The sequence below is a fragment of the Mus musculus genome, chromosome 13 (assembly GCF_000001635.26).
Source record: "Mus musculus strain C57BL/6J chromosome 13, GRCm38.p6 C57BL/6J".
Taxonomy (NCBI): domain Eukaryota; kingdom Metazoa; phylum Chordata; class Mammalia; order Rodentia; family Muridae; genus Mus; species Mus musculus.
This window is the reverse complement of record NC_000079.6, coordinates 38,345,230-38,369,853: the sequence shown is the minus strand read 5'-3', so window position 1 is coordinate 38,369,853 and position 24,624 is coordinate 38,345,230. Positions and strand designations below refer to the sequence as shown.

At 46.1% G+C, this 24,624-nt stretch overlaps 1 protein-coding gene across 1 annotated transcript in view; it reads right to left on the bottom strand.

Moving 5' to 3' along the window:
• Nucleotides 1-24,138, bottom strand: part of Bmp6 (bone morphogenetic protein 6) — a 154,599-nt gene extending 130,461 nt beyond the window's left edge. The window contains exon 1 of the mRNA NM_007556.3: nucleotides 23,267-24,138. Coding sequence (NP_031582.1) covers nucleotides 23,267-23,921 — 655 coding nt within the window. The 5' untranslated portion in view covers nucleotides 23,922-24,138. The remainder of the gene's footprint in view (nucleotides 1-23,266) is intronic.
• Nucleotides 24,139-24,624: the final 486 nt, after the last annotated feature.

The following is a 24,624-nucleotide window of genomic DNA, read 5'->3' as shown; positions in this document are numbered from 1 at the left end:
AAACAGGAACCACTTGAGGTTTTCCGGTTTTCCGCTGGATGCTTTCCCACCCTCAGCCTAAGATGACGATGTGCTAAATGATTTCACCAGCAAGAAGCATGAAGACTTTGTTTTATGTGGCCCCTTATTGCAAACAAGCTTAATAATACTTTATAACTACTGAGTGCTTGAAATGTACTGTGCACTGTGATAACCTTATATGTAGTATCTTTCTCTTTCCTTTTAGGATGTGACAGGGTTGAGGCGGGATCTAACTCTATAGCCCAGGCTAACCTTGAACTCCAGATCCATTGACCTTAGCCTTGTGAGTGCTGGGACAACAGGCACACACCACTATCTCTGACTCCATGCAGTATTTCAGTCACCCTTGACAGCTGGCCTTGACAACTCCATGCATTTAACATTTCACGGGTAATAAATGGAAGCCTCGAGAAGGCAACTCGCCTTAAGCCACACCACCACCTAGGTTCATACTCTTGCTCTTATTTAGTTTTAATTTCATTAGCATCAACTTAGTTTGACAATTCAAGCTAGACTTCAAAGTCAGGAATCAAAAGGACCACAGCAAGAATAAAAGCAAGCACCTAGGGCACAGCTATGGTCTTCAGTGCAATGGAAGGAGTGGCCTAATTTTTGTGTGTGTGTGTGTGTGTGTGTGTATGCACACACAGAGAGAGGAACTGCAGAGGGAAGTAGGGGCAGAAAATCACAAAAGTAAATGATGCCTGGATTCAGCTGTCACAGTGAGATCATTTCTTTGTGTGCTAAGTTAAAAATTTAATTTAAAAAGTGAATAGAGTGAATAGAGTATGCAGAAAGAGATAAAATAGAAGTCAAATATATTAGCACTTCCCAGTTGGCAACCATGATCTTGCTGATTCTTAGCACAGCTCGACCCCAGCCCTAGACAGTGTCCATCATACACACATTCTCCTCCACTGTTCCACTGATCACATGGCCATCCACCTACTCAGTATTGGTGCAGATGAAAACGTGAGATGTTCGTGTCCATCTCTTCAGCATTTGCCATATGTATTACAGAATGACATCCTCAGCAACAAATTTTATACCATTAGGTGCCACTGTGGTACATGAAGTCACCACCAGGGCACACTCATCCTGGAATGTTTCTCAAAAGCAGGATCTCTGGCAACCAACTCTTATACTCTAGTCTTCAGGACGCAAAGGTTTCTGCTGTCTTGGAAACTTGGCAAATAGATCAAAGGAAAAGCTACCAAAGAGCTCCCAGCCAATGCTGATGTTGAAAACATGGTGGCATTGGTCATGGTTGATAGTAGACAGTCTCAGGTGACGGCAGCTTATTCAAAGCCCAGAAAACAGGCTAATTCAAGGACCTTCACTCCAACAACTGCAGCCCCTCCAGAAATATCTATCAGCTTAGAATACTCAAATGAAGCAATGCCACGAGAACATACTCTGTCCTGAAGACACCACGCTCCATTTTCATTGCTGTCTTCACAAACCTAGCAACTCATGGTGACACAAATTTATTCTCTCCCACTTCTGTAAGAGTGAAGCCCAACAGGTCTACTGGGCTGAAGTCAAGATGTCAGACATCTCTGCACTCTGTCCTCTCCAGGGTGCTTCGGGAAGGGTTCTTTTCCATGCTCATTTATCCTGCAAGGAGAATTGACACCCCCCCCGTGGCTACAAGACTGTGACCCCCCCATCTTTGCTAGCTGTCAGCTCAAGGCTATTCCCAGCTTCTTGAGATCATAATGTTTGGTTCATAGCCCATGCCTATCTTGTCTCTTCTTCCATAGAACCTGATTCTTGGGACTTCCTCTCCTCTGTTTGGAAGGACCCCTGTGAAAGATAGTTCAGGAAAACATCCCTGTTTGGAAGTCAACTGTTCAGTAGCCCTAATTTGCTTTGCCATATAAGGTAACACAGTCATGGATACTGACACCAGGAATAAAGACCAAGAGATCAAAATCCTGCTTGCAGAAAACACCCACCTCAGCTGTTGGTATGGTTGGGATATGAAGTGCCCTGCTAAGAGAGGCACGAATGTTAAAGGTTTGGTTCCCCACACAGCAGGGTTCAGAGCCAAGACTTTGCAAAGTGATGGGACCAGAAGAGCTTTGAGTTTAGTACTATATTATCCTTTTGTGGAGTCATGTGACCTCATCATTGGAAGGAGGTGGAAAGCAGGAAGTTAGGCCTACTTGGTGGAAGTAGCTCATTGAAAGTGTACCCCTGGAAGGCTTCATCTTGTCACCGGCCCCTTCCTGTTTTTCTTCCTTCTGCTTCTTTGTAGCCATGAAGTGAGCAGTCTTTGCCACCTGCCTCAGCTGCTGTGACATGCCTTACCTTAGAGCCAAACCAGTAAGACCAGGCAACCACTGAATGAAACTTCTAAGACTGACCATGAACCAGAGTAAATCTCTCCTCCCCATACATTGATTCTCTCAGGTATTTGTCACAGCAATAAAATGTCTAACGTGAATATCTAGATTTCTCTACACCATTTCTCTCCTACATATGTGGTTGTCCTTATTTCTGTATGCCAAAGTAATGAAGTTTTGGGAACTGTAAACAAACCACCCTAGGAGTGTATACAAGTGGGTGTGATTAATTGGGGAGGTACAAATGAATGTTCCCAGTTGTCACTTCACATCGCCTTGCTTCAATTGGCACTGGTGGATCCCAGCTCTTGGAGATAGTACGGGCTTTCATCATACCCCAGGCAGGTATGGGCTGGGCAAAGAATGGGGGCAAACCAAACAGAGAATAAGGCTGAATTTCAGTTCAGCCAATTAGCAGCCTGTGAGAGAGTCCCCGCACACTGAAGTCTCCTTATGGGCCAATTAGCTTCATGATGGGAATAGTCTCTGCACCTTGACCACAGATGCCAATTCTAAGCAACCAGCTCCCAAGTGGGTCTTTTTAATAGTAAGGAGAAATGAAGGGGGCAGTGCCAGGAAGACAGGTCTATTTAAAATAGAACTCACCAGATATTACTTCCTGGAATGACAACTTTTTCCACAGGTTCCAATCTCCTGGGTGTTAGTCACAAATTCATCACCTAATTTCACCTTCGTGATTAAAATGTTCTAAATGTAGTTACAGTTAAGTAAAAATGCAAACTATTTTAAGTTTTTTTAAAAAAAGGACACAGTCAAACATTTGCAAATAAAGTTTTAAACTGGGAATGGTGTAGGGAACCAATCTAGAGAACTGAGAAAAAAAAAATTGTTCTAGCTATTGTCTCCAGTTCCTGGCTTTCCTCATTTTCCTTCCAGAAACATCTTCTACCTTCACACCCCATCACTTCACAGTCTTATTGAGGGTCATAGTTTCTCCCCACCTACAGAATACAATCTAGGATGCTCAGGCTTGCTTGCTTGCACATTACCCAACTTGTCTCAGCTTGCCTTAGCAATCTCGTGTAACAGCTCACCCTGGGAACCAGGCCCCTGAGATTGCTTGCCATTCCCAAATCACCACTGCCATGGTCCCTGGTGCATTCCTGAAGCAGCCTTCCTCCTGTGCCTTCATCTACCAGCAGAAACCCATCGTTTCTTCCCACACTCAGCCTGAATGTCACCTGGCTCCCCACACTTCCTCCATTAAATAACCACACCCTCTGGATGCTCCTGGAACATTCCAGCCTTACCTAAATAAACATCAACATGTGTCTCTGAGGTCAGAGTCAGATCAATTTATCTGCCGCCCTCTCTCAAACCAGTGATTTAACCAAACCCCTTGCATTTTGCATCCTCAGCTAAGGCCAAGCCAATAAGATTGGTAGAGCCAGAATAAAACTATCATAAACAATACAGAAGCCACTCCCTGAGCTGGAGAAATACTCTCTTCATACTAGAACTGTGGTTCCCTTTGGCTAGGGAAACGCTGTTACTACAGTATAAGCTTTACGATGACAGGATCTTCCTCGTTGCTACTTGACATCCTTCTCTAAGTATGGGTACCACTGACTTATGATGGTTGATACATACACAGCTTGGTCAATGCATCTTAAATTTAAAAATCCTAAGCTGAGAATGCGCTGAATGCACATCACCTCCCGACCCAGCTGAGCACCACAGCACACTGCAGAGTTTAGGTTGTCACTCCTGACGATCACGAAGCAGTGAGGAGCAGAGGCCAGCCACGGCCCCTGGCATGGCCAAATGCAACCTACCAGCTTGGGTGATAATCCAAAACCAAAATCCCAAGTATGACTTCTTCAGAGTTATGAACTGCTTTTTACACCAGTAGAGGTAGAAAACTTTGAAGTCAAACCATCCTGAATCCTAGGAGACCTTTTGTGCATTATACCCACAGTAACTGTAAAAGAAATTATTAGCAGTTTAATACAGTTCTTCATGTTGTCGTGATCCCCAACCATAGATGTAATTTTGTTGCTACTTCATAACTGTAATTTTGCTGTTGTGAATCATAATGTAAATATCTGTGTTTTCTGATGGCCTTAGGTGACCCTGTGAAAGCTTCAACCCCCAAAAGGCTCTTAATCCACAAGGTCCACGGCTCCAGAGGCTGACCAAAAGCTGTCATGTTCCAGGGTTGGTACTTGGAAGTGGGATGGCTTTCCCTTTCCCTATTCTGTGACTTTGAAGTAAAGCCAGGCCCAGGTTGACCCTAGCTGGATCACCAATAGGAGACCCACAGTGTTGCCTGGAAGAATCACAAGATAGACACACTCCACCCCTGCAATGAAAGGGACCTCAGAAGGGAGAGATGGGGTGGGGGGAGGTAAAATCCTAAATTGAGTGACCCCTAAACCATCCATATCCAAGACACCAAGTGGCCTCAAGGAACCTTCTAGAGGATAGTAGTGCTGTGTATCTTAATAGGAGTAGGGAGTGCACAGGTGTATGTGTGCATCAAAATCCATCAAATGGCAAACAAAAAAACAAAAACCCCAAACCCTCATGTGCCATGTAATCACTGAATCTTAACGGTACACATAGAGCAGCTCTGCGAAGACCCTATACTAGTGTCTGTAAATTCATTTTTAAATGCATCAAGAAGTAAAAGATGGGTTGACATGAATAAAGGCATGACTGAATGGATCAGAACAGGTGTGGTCGCAGGTGATGGTAGACGCTAAGTGCCAGGCTAGAGAGCATTTCTATCTTCCCGTGGGCTTGAGACTTTTCATGATCAAAATACACGCTGGGCAACGTTAAAAGGTGCATCCCAACTGGGAATTTGGTCCCTCCCAGAAATACTGTGGAAGCCCCACACTTGCAGGAGTCACTATGAAGGAAGCCAGGAATTTATTACAGAGTTGTAAACAAAAAGCACTTAGGTAAGAGTTTGGTGAAACACGTTTGCCGTCCAGTCGGAACAAGCACGTCCTCGAGGTGACCTTTGAGAGTCATGGAAAGAACTTCCTCATCCCAGCGAAATGATCTGGTGACATACTTTATTTTTGTAATGTCAACAGAGCTATCCCGGTAGTCTGTGTGGCTAGTGGCAATAGGTGGCACCTTGGGATAAGTTTCAATCCAGAGTTCAACTTTCTGGGAGCGAGATCAGAAACTCCTGAAGTGCTGTGAAAATATAACACTGGATGAGAGGAGAAGGCACTTGCATGCCCGCTGATGAGCAAGTATTTCAATTAGCTTGAAGCGGCTGTGGGTGGAGCACCTGTGGGTGGAGCACCATGGTGGAGCACTGGTTTATTTCTCTGGGCCTGGATTAAGAGGTCGAAGGGATGATCCATCTTTTTGTTCTAGAAGGGACCACCCCACATCTTCCAACACGGAAGGGTGCCGTGGCTAGATAGCATCCTACAGATGCAAGACGAATGGTTCTAAGAGCCTGCCAGCTAGAAAAAGAAGCCACATGTGTGTCCAAAGGCCAAGACAAGGAAGCCTTGAAATCAGTGAATGATTTACCACCACCCATCAGCATTTGTTGCAAAGTGCAGACAAGAATCGAAAATGAAAAACAACACACAAAGATACTGATTTGGGGGGGAGGGTGTAGGGAGCACATACCATCTTCCCTCTGTGGGTCACACAGTCTAAAAGCATGAAATGCCCAGGATAGCCTGGGAGTGTAGCTCAGTGGCAGAACACATCCTTGGCTTACAGGAAGTCCTGGGGTCCGTGCCTAGCACCCAAACCAATCAAAATAGACACAAGCACTGCCCGAAAGGACTTACAGACAAGAGAATGGAATTGCTTTCATATCCCCCTTCCATTCCATGTCCAAATCAAACCGTGGAAGGCATCTAGATTTGCTACCATGTCAGCTCCATCTCTCTGCCTCTTTCTTTTCTCCATCCTAAGGCTAACACCTGTCCTAGAGATGTGAGCATTTGCACCATACAGACTGTGATAGAAAGAGGGAAAGGTTAAGTGGCACAAGAAGACTCTCCCTCCCAAGATCTACCTTCCTCATTAGAGACTATTTAAGTACTGAAAAGCTGGCTAATTTTAAGCACTTTATAACAGCCTATAAAAAGGGAAGCACCACACTTTGCCTGGGCTTACTCTCGTTTGACATATTTTTCCAACCTATTTGGACGTACTCGCACTCACTGAAGTTCTGTCCCTGGACTGGCTTCTGTGAGCTCGAATTCTGTCCCATTCCTTTTGCCAGTGGTCTGGAAATAGCACAGGGGCAATAATGCACCCAACCAGGAGACCACCCTCCCGCCCTGAGTAGGGGCGTCTCAACCCTGTTCAAAGGCTTTGATCTGTTTTCGAGGTTTTAAATGCTCCCTGATGCCTGGTGGAGAGCTAACCGACTCTGCTTCAGTAGACAGTAGGGTCACCCCTCAACCCCTTACGTAAACAGAATGTCTAACACCTTCACAACACAAGCCAAGCGAGCCTGATGCTGAGGCTGACAAGATAGGTATTTGTATCCCCTCCTGCAGGAGCCATGCCTGCTTGCATGCAAACTTTCTGTCCGGCACAAGCAGGGAAATTAAAGTGAGACTTGCTGGCAACTTCTAACTCCCATGAATATTTAACTAAAGTCATAATTTTCTCAGTTGGAAGGAAAATAGTGTTTCTTCTTCCTGGAGACTGTTTTTTCAACCATGTAGACAGTTCTTGAAGAGAGGCAACTTTAAAATATATATATATATATATATATATATACATACATATACATATATATATCAATTGCTGTGTACAGAATTGAACCCACACTTCCCCTCTCTGCACATAGATAGCACTTTTCAACTTACAATTTTGCCATTAAAATGTCTGGCTTGGTGCCGGGCGTGGTGGCGCACGCTTTTAATCCCAGCACTCAGGAGGCAGAGGCAGGTGGATTTCTGAGCCAGCCGAGTCTACAAAATGAGTTTCAGGACAGCCAGGGCTATACAGAGAAACCCTGTCTTGAAAAACAAACAAACAAAAAAAATTGGCTTTCTTAGTAAAGAGAAAAAAGACAGAGACAGCAGCGTTTACCACTGAATTGTTAAAGAGCCTAACCTAGCCATCAGTGTTCATAGGTATCAACTCAGTACCACCATGCTAAGTATGTGGGAAGAGAGACATGCCAAAGATTAATAAAACGTAGACAAAATGATGGGGGGATTTAGCTCAGTGGTAGAGCACTTCTCTGGTGTGCCCAAGGCCCTGGGATTGATCCCCAGAAACCACAAAACAAACAAAACTTAGAAGATGGTCATCAGAGGAGTTCGTCTTGAAGGAATTGGAATAGTTCATGTCACCGATCAGTGGCAGAGACTGGAACTCCAGCCTGCCAGCTTTTCACCCACAAACGGGAATCCAAATCTCAATGCTATTCAGTGGTTCCCTGCACTAAGAAAATCCTCCTTCTTTTAACCCCAGATGTTATCCTAAAGAGTCTTGGCATTTGGACTGTGCAGACTTCAGAAATGCCTCCAGGCTAAGGTCGCATCTGAGCTAGTTTTAAAGAACCAGGTGGGACAGAGAACGTGAGGGCAGTAACGTGTGTCATGTAAATGGGTAATGTCACAGAGCAGTGAAGGAACAGGGAAGTGTTTGCAAAGACAGGCCAGTGAGTGGAGGAGAAACAGATGGGGTCTCGGGAGCCATGGTTTTGGCTTCCTTCAGTGGACCATAAGGATCCAATGAAGGTGCTGAGGTGTGGGGGAGCCTGGAGGAAACAGATCACATCTGTGCTACAGAGAAGCTGAGCTGGCAAGGATGCAGGGGTGGATTAGCAACAGGGAGGCCAGGGCAGAAGTCAGGCCAAGGACCCTAAAGGCTTCATCTGGGGAGGGACTTGGAGAACAATGGGCAGAGGATGGACATATGATGGGAGAGAGATTTCTGAATCAGAAACAGCGGAGCTGACAGTCACGCAGATGGGGAAGTGAGGGCAGATTAAACTTAAACCTGAAAACTGTGGTTCTCAACCCGTTCTTGGCTTCCATGACCAAGAGGCTACTGAGCAGAGAGAAGATGCAAACTGCAGTCTCCCTGTGGCTCAGGTCAAGCGCAGGTACAAGAAGCCCCGCCTTGCTGACTCTGTGATGACTCATAACCCTCCGTGACAGGCCTGCCACGAGATCTGAAAAGAGAATGTAGACAGCTCAATGGCAATCTACCTAATAACCTTATAGGAATGGAATCTAATCATTCAGAACTGAGGCTTGATGTTGTACACATTTGGCTTTTCTTAGTCGCTTTTCTAGTATTCATTTTTTCCATGGATTTTGCAAAAAAAAAAAAAAAAAAAAAAAAAAAGTAGACCCACTCGGTTCTTACTATCTGTTAAACAGAAGCGATTCCATTCTTCTACCAAAGCAGTATGAATCTCTATGATTCTGGCACAGAAGTAGCTTGGGTCATTCCCAGAAGAGATGGGTCAGTCGAGGAGGAGGGTAAGGACCGTCTCCATCATACACTTATGTTCATGGTAAGGCAAGGAGGGCGACCCTCTCTGCTGCTGATGTCAGTTTTCTAAACACATCAGCTGCTACAGCCTCCATAGTGAGTCACCCAAGAGCTCTATAACTATCAGAGGACACAGTGGCCACTGCTCTTCACTCCTATACTCAGGGATGTTCTTCCTCTACCCTCGCTTCCCTTGCAGAGTTTTCCTGCCATATGTCAACCTTCTGAATTTCTGCCATGTTTCACAAATAGCCAAAAATGCAGGGAGCTAGACAGCAGAACCCCAATACCATCAGGTTTGGGGGAGAAGGGGATGGGGACTCAGGATAGCCACTAGTTGTCATCAATAAAGCAATTTCAGCAAAGGAACTAAGACAGAAACCAGGTTGCAAGTGATATGCAGCCTCCCTGAATGGCAAGCAAGTGGAAGGTGTCAAGTAACTTCTAAAATGAAAACAGGAACCAGTCATGGTGGCACATGTCTGTAACCCCAACACTAGAGAGGCTAAGGCAGAAGGATCGTGAGATCAAGACCAGCACTAACTACAAAACAAGACTCTGTCCCCTCCCCATCACCAAAAAAAAAAAAAAAAAAAAGCCCAGGGCTGCAGAGATGCCTCAGTTGGCAAAGTGATTGCTGCCCAGACAGGAGAGCTTGAACTCAGATCTCCAATACTAGGAATGTGGGGAAGAGATACATGACTCTCCAGAGCTCACTGGCCATCCAATCTAATGGAAATAGCAAGTGCCAGGCTCAGTAAGAGACACTTAGTAAATAAGGTTGAGGCCATGCCACAACCATGTCTGATGGCTACAAGCTAATTTAACTCCAGAAATGCTTGGCTTTTGCACTTCTGGGAGCTTTTGGATTGGCACATGAAAGAACCACAGAACTGGGCTTTGCATCCAATTTACCATGATCTGAGGAAGGACCAAAGAAAAGTCTACATCCAAAGAACAAATTCCCCAGGCAGATTCACCTGTGTTGGGCAGAGTAACTACAGCTGCCGACTTTGCCAAGGTGGCTTTACGGGTAATATTGCTACCTGAGTCGATGCTATTTTTAATAAATTATTTAACAAATGACACATTTTCTAGATTATAGCCTTTGCATTGGTGTTGACTGATTTTCTAAGATATTGCTTATAAGTTCATATTGCTGTAACTTTATATATGTTCTGTGTTTCAAAAAAAAAAAAACTTGGGGGTGTAGCTTGGTAGAGCCCTTGACAGGTACATTCTTGGTCCTGGGTTTGATCCTCAGCACCTCAAAATTTAAAGAAAAGAAAAACTGACCTCTAAAAAAATAAATGTAGTGGAAAACAGTACAGAACATTCATCAACCACCTCTGGTCTCTGCACTATGCGTCTCTCTCTCTCTCTCTCTCTCTCTCACACACACACACACACACACACACACACACACACACACACACACCAGGACTGAATGCTGTTTGGTTAGCGTTGCCTTAAGTATCATTTTCTCCCAAGCCTTCCAAATTCCTGCCTTACTCTGTATATGCACAGCTAATCAAGTCTAAATTTCAGCCTTCCTGAGATAATAAGATAAAAAGTAGCATTAGCTATTCTGTACCGCAAAACATCCTAACAAAATACAATATTTATATTGTCTCCCACAACCCAAAAGGAAGAGTATCTGCTTGTGCTTCCAGACCCTGGGAGAAGGGCAAGCATGGGGAGAAAGTGGGGCGGTGACTGGAGCCTGCTTTCTTAAGTTTTTGGACTTGTGCCCTCCCTAAATTGCCCGAATTTAAAACAGAAACCCATAGAAGCATCTTTGTGCTGTTTTCCAGCAGGATCCAATCGTTTAAACTCAATTCTTTAGAAACAAGATGCTGACAGGGTCACTAACAACCCCAAAGTACCCCAGATGTTTGCTCTCAGATTTTTTAAAAAGAAATGTGCCTACTTTTATCACTGTTTTCAAACACAAATAGAAAAAGTGAGATATCGGAGGACTAAGGCCAAACACAGTCGCAAAGAGCCAGCTTGATCCCGCACACACCCAGTCTCGTACAGACCCGAGCCCACAGTTTTCTGATCTAAGAAAACCATTTACAAACACCTTCAACACATTTCAGGCATATGGATAGCTAACATTCTCTAGATAAAGGCAAATGTAATGGGGCAGATAAAGAACTGGGCTTTGAGTGTCACTTCTTGTGTGTTGGGATTGGTCATTCCATGCCGTCAGGCAGAAAATTATTTGGAGTAACTCAAACTCTTGTAACAATTTCACTAGTACCTTCTATGCTAAAGCTGATTATACCTCAATAGAGCTGTTTGGGGGTGAGGAAATATTTCAGAGGAACACATTAAGGAACAACCCTAGAACAAGGTGGGTTTTAGGCTAGTCTAGGATTTCTGAACTATATTCCAGGTCATGAAGAGCCATTGGGGAGCTGAAGAGATGGGTCAGTGGGAAAGGCTCTCTGTGCAAATACAATGACCTAGTTGGGATCCCCCAAATACAGTATAAAGCCAGATATGGTAGCACATGTCTGCAATTCTGTCGCTCTTATGATAGGGATAAAAATAGCGTTCTCAGAATCTACCTGGTCTTCCAGAGCCTGAATGTAAGACCTGAGTTATCCTTTGAACTCATGTGTACCATGCATAGGCAAGACCACTTGTACATGAACACACATACCACATACATATAAACATGCCATACACACACACACACACACACACACACACACACACAGGTTTTCTTTTTCAGAAAAGCCATTAGTGTGTGTAATAGCTTAGAACTACAATGTTCCCAATAGCTTATGCTTTAGAGGTATAGTCTTCAGCTTATAGCGTTGGAAGATGGTAGAACTTTTAAGAGGCAGAGCCTGATAGGAAGGCTTTAGGTCAGTGGGAGAAGAACATTAGAGGGGCTAGTAGGACCCTCCTCATCCTCTCTTGTTTGCCTTCTGGCATTGGGGTGAGCAGTTTTCCCCTGCCACATGCTGCCATCAGAGTGAGCTGCCTCACCATGGACGCAAAGGAAAAGGGATCATGGATTTGAGCCTTCAGAATAGTGATAAACCTGTGCTCTCTGGAACTTTATTGTCTCCAGTATCTGTCATAGTAACAGAAATGGACTAACATAAGATTGTTAGCGTTGGCATCTGGACCATCTTCAAAAGGCTGTGTTGAGAAGTCCTCGGTGCGACAATATTCAGCAACAGGGGTTTGAGAGATGTCTCTTCCTCAAAGGATTAATCAACTGAAGGGTTCACAATGGAATGAAACTATTGGAAGTTGGTGTAAACTGTAAAAGATGAAGACAAATCGTAGGAAGGCCTGAGGTGTATCTTGGAAGGGCGTAGTTTAACCCTGGACTCCTTCCCACATTCAGCCCCCACTCCTCCTCTCTCACCCTCCTCCCTCCTTACCACCAGACAGTAAGTGGCTTTATTCTACCATAGCTTCCTCGGCAGGATGACCTTCCTAGACAGACCCCAAAACAATAGTGAAGTCACCATAGACCAAAACCCAAAACCTTTGAAAATATAAGCTAAATACACACACACACACATACACACACACACCCCTTCCTATTAAGTTGTTTGAGGTATTTTGTTACAACAATGGAAAACTGACCAGCACAGGGGTCAACCAGGGAAAGTAAGAGTTTCCAGTTTCCATCAAGGGGGACTACAGTGGTTTGAAAGAAAATGCCCCCCAAAGGCTCATAAGGAGTAGCACTATTAAGAGATGTGTCTTTCTTGGAGGTAGTGTGTCTTAATCACTTCCTGCTGCCTGTCCATCTAGATGTAGAACTCTCAGCTCCTTCTCCAGCACCATGTCTGTCTGCCTGCCGTGACAATAATGGATTAGACCTCTGAACCTGTAAGCCAACCCCAGCTAAATGTGTTCCTCTATGAGAGTTGCCATGGTCATGGTGTCTGTTCACAGCAATGAAACTGTAAGATGGGAATTTTATAGCGAGAGGGGCTGATACAGGAGTAAGGAGCTCAGAAGCAGAACAGGTCAAGGAATGGCTCTGAGCAGACAAGCAACAGTAGGAAGCCACTTCCTCAAGGAGGAGGAAAGAACACTCACAGGTCACCTATGCAAGATGGGACAAGGTAGCTTGCTCAGAGCTGATGTCCCAGAAGGGCACGGGCCCCTGGAAATGGAGCTTTCAGGGTCCCTGCATACCTCTACCATAATAACTAGGAAGGACCAGGAACAGGCATAGCAGTGAGTAGCCTAGGTTTGATACAAGGGAGCTTCCATCGAAAGGGGGTCATGTAACAAAGGCAAGCTCAGGGAGTAGGTTCATTCCCTCTTAGCCTTATCACAGCTTCAAAACCCTGACAGGCACACACATCTCAGAAGGAGGAACGTTAATCACTTGCATGATCTTTTTCACACAAAAGGGGTGTCCCATGAAATACGTCTTTGGAAAATGCTGATCTGGCCCAGTATTCAAATTATACAGGCAAGAAAAGAACGCTAGACATTTGGTTAAGTGGCTTGAACAAGATAGAAAGAGATACTATAAAGCCTAGAATTCAAGCTCCCAGGTCTTATCCAAGGGCTCTTCTAATCTGTAAGAACAGGACTCTAGGTACCTTAGCACCACCAAGAAACCAACGACTTTAACTGTAATAGTCCGCAGTCACTTGCAAAGCTCTATAGAAGTGTGTGTTACCTGCTCTATTGGGTCAATGGCAGATGCACCAAACTATGGGTGGACAGACATGCGTTACAGTGAGAGTAAACGCAATGAAGTTGCTAGTGCTATTGATGGAGAGGAAGAGGGGGAGGGAGTTGGGCATGGTGGGACACAGCTGTAACTCCAGCACTCTGGAGACTGAGTCAGCAAGGTTAGGAGTCCAAGATCATCCTTGGGTGCATATCAAGTTCAAGGCCAGCCTAGGTTACATGAAACACTGTACAAAAATTAAAATTTAAAAAAAAAAGAAAGAGACAAAAACCTAAATTCTGCTGCATTTCACCTGCATCCCAGACACGATGTTATCACGTTTACACCAATGATTCATGTCTTTATGTAATAATAAGAAACAAATAACTTTCATTAAGCAGATACTATAACTAAGGGGTAATACGGTACCCCACCACCTTTTTACAATTTCCCCCACAATCTTTTGGTCCAATTAAGTATCTATCCTATCACCCAGAACACACCCTAAGTCATATGTTAAGGAACTAAAGGTGAATTCCTTGACTCTAACGATACAGCCATGACCCCCAAGTACTTCCTTATTTTGGGAGGTCGCCTCTATGCAGGTGTAAGAGAAAATGGGAAGTGAGGGGTAGGTAATTGGCTATAATTTCATGAGAAAATATCCCTGCCTATAATGAGTACTCATAAAAGAACACTCAAACTCCTAACACACCTCAGACAAACTACTATGAATTCAATACCATTCTTTAGGGTTCCCATGTTCCTTAGTCACAGTACACTGGATAGCCCTTCCTTGGAGAAAAACAAAAACAAAAAACCCTACTCAATGTATTATTCCCAAAGCCCTCAGGATTTATGGAGTCTCAATTAGATTTACTACAGTCTAAGTAGTTTCTCCTAAGGTAGGCTGAGATCGCCCCTCAATGTCCAGTATGGTTTGGTTTGGTTTGGTTTTGTTCTGTTTTGTTTTGTTTTTTTTTTTTTTTTTGGGGGGGGGGTAGGGAAAAGTTTCTCAATCCCAAATTCACACTTATTTCAGAAAGGAAGGAAAACTATTTCCCTCCTCCCCTAGCCAGCCCCAATTTCAATAGTTTACAAGCATCAAATTCCAATAATTCTTGCTCATTCTTCAGGACTCTATTTCACTCCTTCAAATCCTGCCGAGCATGGATCAAACAGAGAACAAGCCAGGGAGAAATTTAATCACTCACGGCTCTCTCTCCCTGCCTGAGGGATTGTCTAGGTACTATGGTGACAGACACCTCAGTGCAAGTATGCAGAAGGGGGAGAAAAATCGCTCCTAGACTTTAAAAACGGGAAGAAAAGATTTCTGATAGGTTTGTTGACAACACAAAACACTATGAGACCCATGTTGTCATACACAATCAAGAGTTTTTATACAACACTAGGATGGAACTATGAAGACAACGTAATGCTCAAAAACAGTGTCTTATTCTTCTTTCCCCCAAACTGCATAGTTTGATTATGTATATATCCAGGGCATTTTCTTCCCCATTAAAGAGACAGCTTTTCCATAGAGGGTAATGAGCTATCCTGCGTGATGCTATGATGTAGCTACACATTATCCATATGTCCAAACTCACAAGAGGAACACCACGGGAGCAAATCCAAATGGAAGCTTTGGGTGCTGTCTAACAATGCTGTGTCCTCTATGATAACAGGTGGACCTCTCCTGATGAGGGATGTTCATGAGCAGGTGTGTGCTTGTGGTGGGATAAGGGATGCATAGGAAACTTCTGCTCAATTTATTGAAAGTAAAATTTCTCTAAATATATACACATTCATATTCTCTCTCTCCCCCCCTCTCTCCCTCTCTCTCTCTCTCTGTCACACACACACATACACACAGATTCTTTTTTAGCACACTGGCTCTCTTGTTAACATACTCTGATTTGGGAAAGTACAAATAAAATCTGGAAGAAAAATTATGCCAAGTAAAAATTTGTCATTTTTGTAGTTGGAAAAAAAAGTCAGCCTTTGGATAATTTAAATGTAATTCACAGACTTTCAAACGGGAGGGAAAATAACTAGTCTGGAAGAGTAAGCAAAGCCAATTTATAAAAATACGACCCCCCCCCGCCCCCCACCACCCAGCCTCATCCGCACAGACAGTTTGCACCAATGATAGAGCTAAGCTCCTCCTCTTCGGAGATTAAAGTCGGAATATTTTTCCCAGCCCACGTTCATGAACAGGAAACCAACAAGATTGTAAACACAGGAACAACAATCAACAGGCGCAGATGTTTGGGGCTGGGCAAGGTGAAAGGGTAAAACGGCAGGAGTGATATCAGGACCACAGCGGATAGCAAAGGTCAGGTCCGAGTGGGTCCTCAAGGGACTCGGTCACTGCCTGCCCTCAGTGCACTCTCCTCCTCCCAGACAACACTCCCAATGATGAGAAAACAATCTGAACGTAAAGTCGGCACTGGTGTACACAGACAGTTCATTCCTAGGGCAGTCCCACGATATCTATCTAGCACGACTGTCCGGGTCGTTGTCAAGGGCGTATGCCCGTGAACTTGAAAGCCAGGAAGGCGTGCTCCCTCTCAGAACCAAAAGTCCCTCTCTGAAAAAAAAAAAAAAAAAAAAATTTGAAGGTGATTCTTCAACCCAGTCATCTGGGATTGTGTGATAACAGGACTGTAGGGAGCCATCAAGGAATTACCTGATGTCATTTAGATACCATCTCCATTCTGGGCCTGATCTGCGAATAATGGAGTTGGGAAGGGCAGGAAGAGGATCGCCTGGTGCATATCAGTGGAACAATGCCGCTCAGGGCAGCATGGTTTTCAATTCAGTTTCTGGGAGAAAACAATTCTCTGTGGGGTCAACAGTCTTGCAGCATACCAAACAGGACGTATTTATAGACACGCTTCACATTTTCTTTTCAAAAAAAAAAAAAAAGAGTTCCAGAGGGAAAAATGTTATTGGCTATGAAAAAAAAAAAAAATCCAGAAAAATCCAGATTTCATCTCTGCCTCCCTCTCGTCTTAGCTGGAAGCGTTTCAGGACGCTTTGCCATTTCTGTATCGTTTTGTCTCTCTGCCCACACTAATGCACTAAGAATGGCTTCTTAGGGATTCCCCCTTAACACTGCCATCTAGCACCAAACATCCCAAGAAGTAGTGCTGACTAAATCTAAGGAGCTTTCAACGTGGGAGGCCAGGCGGCATGTGAGAATCTTCCAAATTCTAAATTCCTCAGTTTAGCGGTAATCTGCCAACCATCCCGAACTAGGTTAATCAATAAACTCAGAGCCGGTTATCTGTTACAAGGCATGCTTCCTCAGAAAAAAACCATGTTGTAAATGTTTTCCAAACGGTGCTGTGGATCCTAATTTTAGTCACAGGATGCTAAAAGACTATAAATTCACAGTAAACATACATCTTAGAGAACGTCCTCATAACATGTAACTAACTTAAATATCTATAAATATCAGTGATCAACTGTTATTGTTATATATGTTGTATTATTACTAATTATTATTAATAATTATATAGGTATTGTAGTAAGTGCTTGTAATTCCAGCAATCAGGAAACAGTCAAGATTCTGAGTTGGAGGGTAAAATGGGTTCCATAGTGAGATTCTTTCTCAAGCATCAATCAATAGGAAAAAAAAAGCCATACACACACACACACACACACACACACACACACGTTATTAATTTCTACTGTTAATAGTAAAAGATGGGCAGGTGGGTCTTAGGCTCTGGGAATTTCTGACCTGCTCAGACACTTCAGAGTTTGGTAGCACTAGTTACTTAGTAACTGAGATTCACTAAAATGCTTGTTTCCCCTCTCCTCTTAATACAGTTGTTACTTTCTTCTCTTGTTCCAGGTGAGGCTGCATTTGTTCTCTGGCTCAGGAATTCCATGTGGACAGGAGATGGGCCACAGGTTGAGTATCTGTGGAAACTGAGGGTTTGAGGACAGGACAGTGTGCGGGGAATGAGATTAACTCAGCTGTCTGGGTGGTAAGAGAGAAACAGGGAAAACAACAGGCACTGGTACTTTGATAGTGACACAAAAGAAAGACACCAACCCCAGCTATTTCCCTCCTCAGCTCCTGGGTGACAGCCCGTGCCCAGGGAAGCTGGGCTGGATTGCAGGCACGTGGTTGGGCTATCCTGCAGGCTCTGGAGGGTGGGACAGTTAGTGTGTAAGTTAATGGATAACAGCTGTTTACATGCCGGGGCCCTTGTAAATTGACTACTAGCATCGTCCTCCTGTATTGATTTCCACTGCTCTGATTTCTGCTGCTTTAAACTAGATACTCATGACAGCTTCTAATCAGAAACAAAATTACCTCATTAAAATACTGCCTACTTTCTTTCCATTGCTGGAAGCCAATGAAGGTGAATCAGAAAAGAGAGAAAGCAGGGGAGGAGGGGGCTTGGGGGTTCAAAATGAATATTAAAAACAAACTCAATAATTTTCTATCAAGTTATGAAATATTCATTCCCTAGACAAGTGCCTCTTCTGATTTGGCTGGAAAGCAGAACACAGGACTGATTTGTGCAAAGTTAACGCAAATGGGATTCACCCTCCACTTTGCTAACTCCACTTCTTCAGTAAGCCCAGCCTGAGACAAACTGATCAGTTATTGTTAGAGTTCCTCCCACTATTCTTGATAGCAAGTATTCAAAGCCCTCACCCATATTCATATGCAGCATACTACTTTGGGGCTGGGGATGGATCAATGGCTGAGTGTGGGCTTAGCATGTTTGGGACCCTGAGTTCTAGTCCCAGCCCTAGAAGATGAAATCCAGCACACAAAGCCGTTGGACTCTGAAGACATGCAGACACAGAGGAGATGCAATCGTGACTTGTAAAGAAAATGCTGCCTATCGCCTTCTCCTCACTTAACATAGAGATTCCCACAGTCCAGGGAAAGCCTTCTCCAAGCTAATCAGAGGCAAGCTTAAACAGAGGAACTGAGCATGACTCAGCACGTTTAAAAAAAGGATTTATACCCATTCTTAGAAGGACAACCAGAGGAAGCGACATCTGAAGGAGAAACAATGGTATCTGCTTGCCCTTTGATCTCAAGCTGAAGAACACTTTGTCCAGCTTCTTTGGTGAAAAGCCACTGAATTTCACATTTAAAACTCTTGGGGGCAAACATCTCCCTCTTCCCTGGACCACACTCTTTCAAATTCTCCCAGCCCCTTTTGCTGAGGATAGCTTACAGGCAACAAATATATTTTCTATTACTAAATAAATAAATAAATAAATATTCTCGATAAGTATGAGCAGCCCAAATGAAAAGCTGTGGTACTGAGCCTCTGTTTATAAGCGAAAGCCAGTACAGTGTCTCTGGTTACAGATACAAGCAGGGAGTATTCCATTTTTCTTCTAATTTATGTTTCCCAAGAGGAATTCAGTTGAGAAGATTGCCAATATTTTCAGTACAATAAGTTACTTGTTTCTTGTACTAACACTTACTGACTCCCTTTTCAGAGCATGATGTGGGCCTCTTATTTCATTTAATCCGAGCATCTGGAGATCAACACCTTATTAATTCAAGATAAGCCCGAAGTGCAGAGACTTAAAGAGGCACTATTTCTACTCTCACAAACGTAAAGATATTACAAATTAATACACAGGCGGATAACCTTTAAAAGGCCTATTAATAAAACATTTGCATGAAATACTTCAAACCAGTGTCCCAAATATCTCCAGGCATTTTACACTAAACACAAATCAAGAGTTATCTTTTCTAAAGAATCAGAACTCGCAGATCAGTGGGAATTTAAACTACAGGCTATTGTTTATAGTCTTGCTAGTGCGATCTTTTCCAAGTGTGGTCAGTGTGCTCAGCATTTTGTTAGGCTACCATGGTGGATCCGTGTGATGTCAGCCTCTCATCCTAAACAGTACATGCACAATGAGTAAGCGATTTTAAAAACAGAGACAGGCAGAGAGAGAAATTCCATGGGATCAGCACAAGGAAGGAAAGGACCAGGGTGCTGTGCTGATAAAGAGGAGGATGGGGCTTGTAGTAAGAAGGTCTTTGTAGGAGGGTGGACTTTTAACCTAATGCCTAAAGGATATCACTCCAAGGTCACCAAATTGGCAGGCTTGCATAGCAGAGCGTCAAGACATTTTGAGCAATAGAAAAAAAAAAAAAAAAAAAAAACAAATAGCAAATGCCATCTGGGACCCTCATTGGATATAAATTTACAAGCTCACCCAGGCCCTCAGCTGCCACACTGCAACAAGAGCAGACAGCCCTTCATGTCTCAGCCTGTTTCCAAGCCAGGATTTTAAGCAGTCAATATCAACAACAATGAGCTGGACCGAATGACCAGCGTTCGAGCTATGAGAGATTCATCCTGTTGATTCATACTTCCTGATAGTCAGGCTGGCTGACAAAGCTAGGGTGTTTCTAACGTATTTCATGAGCAAATTATTCCTCTAGTCCCAGGGAAGAGGCATGTTTACAGAGATGGGTAGCTTTCCCTCATGCCTTTAACGTGTAACCTCAGCACAGTGGACATTGTACAAACACAGTGGTGTTAAGCTTTGACTTTCTATAGGTTCTTTAATAGATGAGTCATGTACTTACTACTATATCATTCAACATGACATTGATACCAATGAGAAAAAACGCAGACTTCTAACATTCTCAGAGCATCCACATTGCTGAGTTTCAGACCCTTCTTCTACAGGTAAACTCCCCTTACATTCACAGCCATGGTCATCAGGTTTTATCACATTCTAGCCTCTGGTGAAGTCTGTCTTCCCCACTGCTACATGGATTAAGATGAACACCGCTGCTTTCGGGCAGGTGGTAATGCTTGCTGCTTGAACGCCCTCTACCTAGAAGAGGTTTTCTCCTTTCTTCCACGTGGAGTCTAGAACTGGACCTACATTAAGGGTAACTGCAGGAAGCTGCAAGATGAGGTAGAAAGGGTTTGGGGCACAGGGTGGCAACATTCAGTTTCATGTCAGCCTGTCTAGGAATCCACTTGTCCTACTGGTACGCTCCCTTGGAACCTTCAGTCTTTAAAATTCGCTTATGAAAAATAGAAGTCAGATATGACCTCGTGTGCCTGTAATTCCAGTACTCTGGAATTTTGGGCGGGAAGGTTTCCAGCTCTGAAGTATCTTGGGTTACATAGCATAGGCCTGTCCCAAAAAGGAAAGAAGGGATAGAGAGAAGGAAAGGAAAGGAGAAGGAGGGGGAAAGAGTGATGGAGGGAGGGAGGGAGGAAGGGAGAAAGGGAAGGAGGGAGGAAGGAAAGGGAAGGGGGAGGGAGGGAGGGAGGAAGGAAAGGGAAGGAGGAGGGAGGGAGGGAGGAAAGGGAGAGGGAGGGAGGGAGGGAGAAAGGGAAGGGGAGGGAGGATGGATGGATGGAGGTTGGAGGGAGGGAAAGAAGGAGGGTGGAGGGAGAGAGGGAGGGAGGAGGCAGGGAGAGAGGGAGGGAAAGAGAAGGGGTAGAGGAAAAGAGGGGGAAGGAAGGGAGAGAAGGAGGGAAGGAAAGTGGGGGGAGGGGAGTTAAAAACATACCTAGGGAGATATGATGCTAAACTACATAGCCATAACAAAATGAGTTGGCAACCAGCTTCAAACAGTGTGACTCAGAAGCTGTGTGCACTTGTACACCACAGAAGGTCAGAAAAGCAAAGAAAGAGAGGAATCTGAAAGTCACCACACACACACACACACACACACACACACACACACACACACACCTGCCTCAAACCAGATCTTTACATTTCAATTACAATCAAAAATAATGGTTTCTGCACTGTAGAATCACTGGGACAGCACTTTAAAAAAAATAGTGTTTCTGAACTCTGCCCAAACCGCCACGTGCTGACTGGACTGAAATGGAGTTGCCACCGGGGATTCCTAAAAGCCCACATATTATTCTAATGTGCCACAGCATTCGGAAGTCTTCGGGGTTGATTTGGTTTTCTTTGTTTTGTTTTGTTTTTGTTGTTTGTTTGTTTTTTCTTCCAGAGACGATGAATGATGCTTTCTTCAGACATCTTCACCATGGTAGCACACTTAAAAAAAAAATCTAAGGAACTTTTAAAAAATTAAAATCTGTCTGAGCTCACCCACAGGATTCTGCCAATCTCTGGGTTTGAAGAGGGCCAGTCCCAGCACCCAAGAACTTTTTAGGCCCAAAGTGACACGAAGGTCAGCCAGGGCTGAGGCCTAGGAAATGAAAAGAATCAGCCCATGCTACAATAAGAACAATCATGGTCCTCGGAAGCCCTGACCACCCCATCATCAGCAAGTTTCACTGAGTGACATGAGAGACAATTTCCTTAGAATGCTTCCTGGAGGTAGCTCAGCCTTGATTCCAATACACTGTGAGAATTCTTGTCCAATCAGATCCCCTGGTGGTGCAAGTAGCCCGGTTGGCAGGCCCTGAGCCTCCACTCACTGTGAGACTCGAGTTTCATGAATTTCCCAGGAGGGTTTCAGCACTGCCTGGATACTGGTCATTCTGCCTCCACACTTGCCTGCTCCATTAGCTTGCTACTCTTATTTCGTTTTTTTCTCTCTCTCTCACTGGACTCCACCTAGGCGGAACTAAGGATCCTAGATACACTCGCAAAGAACTAAATTAGATACTTAACACTGGGTCATCACTCCTGGCTTGAAGAAGATGGACGGCTCTGATAGGCCTTTTGGCAAGCTCATGCTAACCCTTTCTGAGACCTGGGCACAGGCATGGGTCTCCCCCAGGGAGAAAAAGCCTCACAGAAACCCAGGGGCGGCTGCAGCCACTCTGGGTGTGTCTACTTCCCCAGGTCTACCCACTAGGGACGTGCCTCCTACATCCTTGCTCTATACTAAGTTTATGAATAAAAACTAGCAAGGTTCAGAAGCACTGACTCCGCAGTCTTTCTTACCCCACCTCCCTTTTCTGTTTACAGATGAGAGAAAACTTCGGGGAGGGGGGGACGTGACTCTGTCTGGGTTTGCCACAGAACATTAGTGGCAGAGCCCAATTTAGCCGCCCTCGACTTTCCATTCTGTTGCCTGGCAACGGAGTTCAGTAGAGCTCAGCGGCCAACCCTGGCCCCTACCCCCGCACCCTTTCTCTGCCCCCAGGAGCTTGGACAGCATTGATTGAAGGGTCAACCTTTTGGGACAATGGCCAAGGGCATGAGAGCGCAGGCACTGGGTGGATTACCCCAATTGCGCTGGAATCTCGCCCCATACTGACGCAAGCCCCGCCTGGCGGGGATTGGCACACCTTCCAAGGTCCTGGTGGGACCTTCCTCAGCCACCGAAGCCCTCCTTCCTCAACACCTGTGAATCTCTCTAAAGCATTCAGATCAGGTTCTCGGAGTTCTCAACTGCTGGGGGATTCCCTGACGGTCACTATGGGTAAAGCGGCACTCCGAACGTCCAGGGGGCAATGGAGGACAGTTCAGAGGGGAAAGAGTGCAGAGGACCTTATTCTTAGGAACCTTGGCCAAACTCATTTGCGTTGAAGTGGCCCGAGCTCGTCAGAAATAAGAATACAGGGAAAAGTGCCCCATGTTCCCCGAAAAAGACAACCTCTGCGGGCACCTCTGCGTGTTCCAGCTCCTCCCATTGCAGCGGAGCGCAGGCGAGCACTCGGCCGCGCAGGTGTCCGGAGCACCAGCTGTCCCACATCCCCGCCGCGCGCGCACGCGCGCGCTCCTCCACCTCTTCCCACCACCTGAGCCCAGGAGACTGCAAAGGAGGGATCTACCCTCCGCGCGATGCTACCCCCAAAATCCTTACCCAGGTTCACAAAGCTCATGACCATGTCCGCGTCGTTGAGGAAAGCGCTGTCCTGCGCGCTAGTCAGTGGGGACGCACCGCCACCGGGTCCCGGGGCCAGGAGACTCTTGCGGTTCAAGGAGTGTGCAGCGCCGGGAGACGGCTGCCTGAGCTGGGACGAGCTGGCCCCTCCGTGGGACCCAGGCTCTTGCCCCACACCCTCCGATGCCCCATCCTCTTCGTCGTCATTGGACAGGGCGTTGTAGAGATCCAGCATGAAGAGTGGAGCGGACTTCAGCCGCCCTGGAGGGGGCTCCTCGCGGGCCGTCTGCTGCTGCTGCTGCTGCTGCTGCTGCTGTGGCGGGAGCACCGGGGGCTGAGGCTGCTGGAGACCGTGCAGGGGCCGCGGCCTGTGCGGGAGCCCCAGCACCGACAGGATCTCCTTTTGCATCTCCCGCTTCTCGTGGGTCTTGAGCCGCCGATAGAGGAAGCCCGAAGAAGAGGACTGTGGCGGTGGCTGCTCAGCGCGCACCGGGCTCCCGCCGGCTCCCAGCAGCTGCCCCCCGGCGGCGGCCGCGGCTACCGGCAGAGGGGGCCGCAGTGGCGGGGGGCCGCAGCTGCACAGCAACCCCCACCACCAGCACAGCCACTGCGCCCTCCGCCCCAGCCCGGGCATCGCCGCCCAGCCCGGCTGCCCCCGCGGGGCCCGCGAGGCGTCGAGCGGCGGAGCGAGGCCGGAGCGCGGAGGCTGTGGCCCTCGGAGTGGGCAGCCCCCGCCACCTCTCGGCGGGCTCTCTTCCCGGTCCTGGCACTCAGTCCTTATCTCTCATGGTCATCCGCGGCGCCCCCAGAAGCCCGGGTGGAGAAGAGACGACGGGGCGACGGCCAGGATCCTCCACTCTCCCGCAGGTCTCTGGAGGCGCACGGGCTGAGTGAGCCAGGTGTGTCCTAGGCAGGACTGCGCTGCAGCCGGCGTCCCCGGGCGGGTCACGGCACGGTCACTCGCAGTCTGCACACGTGCGCTGCCCTGAACCCTCAGAGGCGGCTGGCCGAGGGGGGCCGGAGACGACAGATCAAGAGGTGGAGGCGATGCCGGGCACCATCCCCTCGCACGCCTCTCCTGGCTTGTAGGACAGTCGTGAAGTTTACTCCCCTGTGGGTCCCAGGCTGTGGCGTCCCTGCGTCCTAAAAAGCCAATTTTCTCCGCGCGGTTTTAACTTCCCTCTGGTCCGAAACTCAGCGCCCCTCCGCCTTCGGGCACCGTCTCTCCCCCTCGGAATCTCCGCGCGCCTCCCCAAGTGGAGGCGGCCACGATCTAGCTTTCCTCTCGGCAGTCTCTCGGGTGCCCGGAGGATCCCGCTCTCCGAGGCGATGAGAGA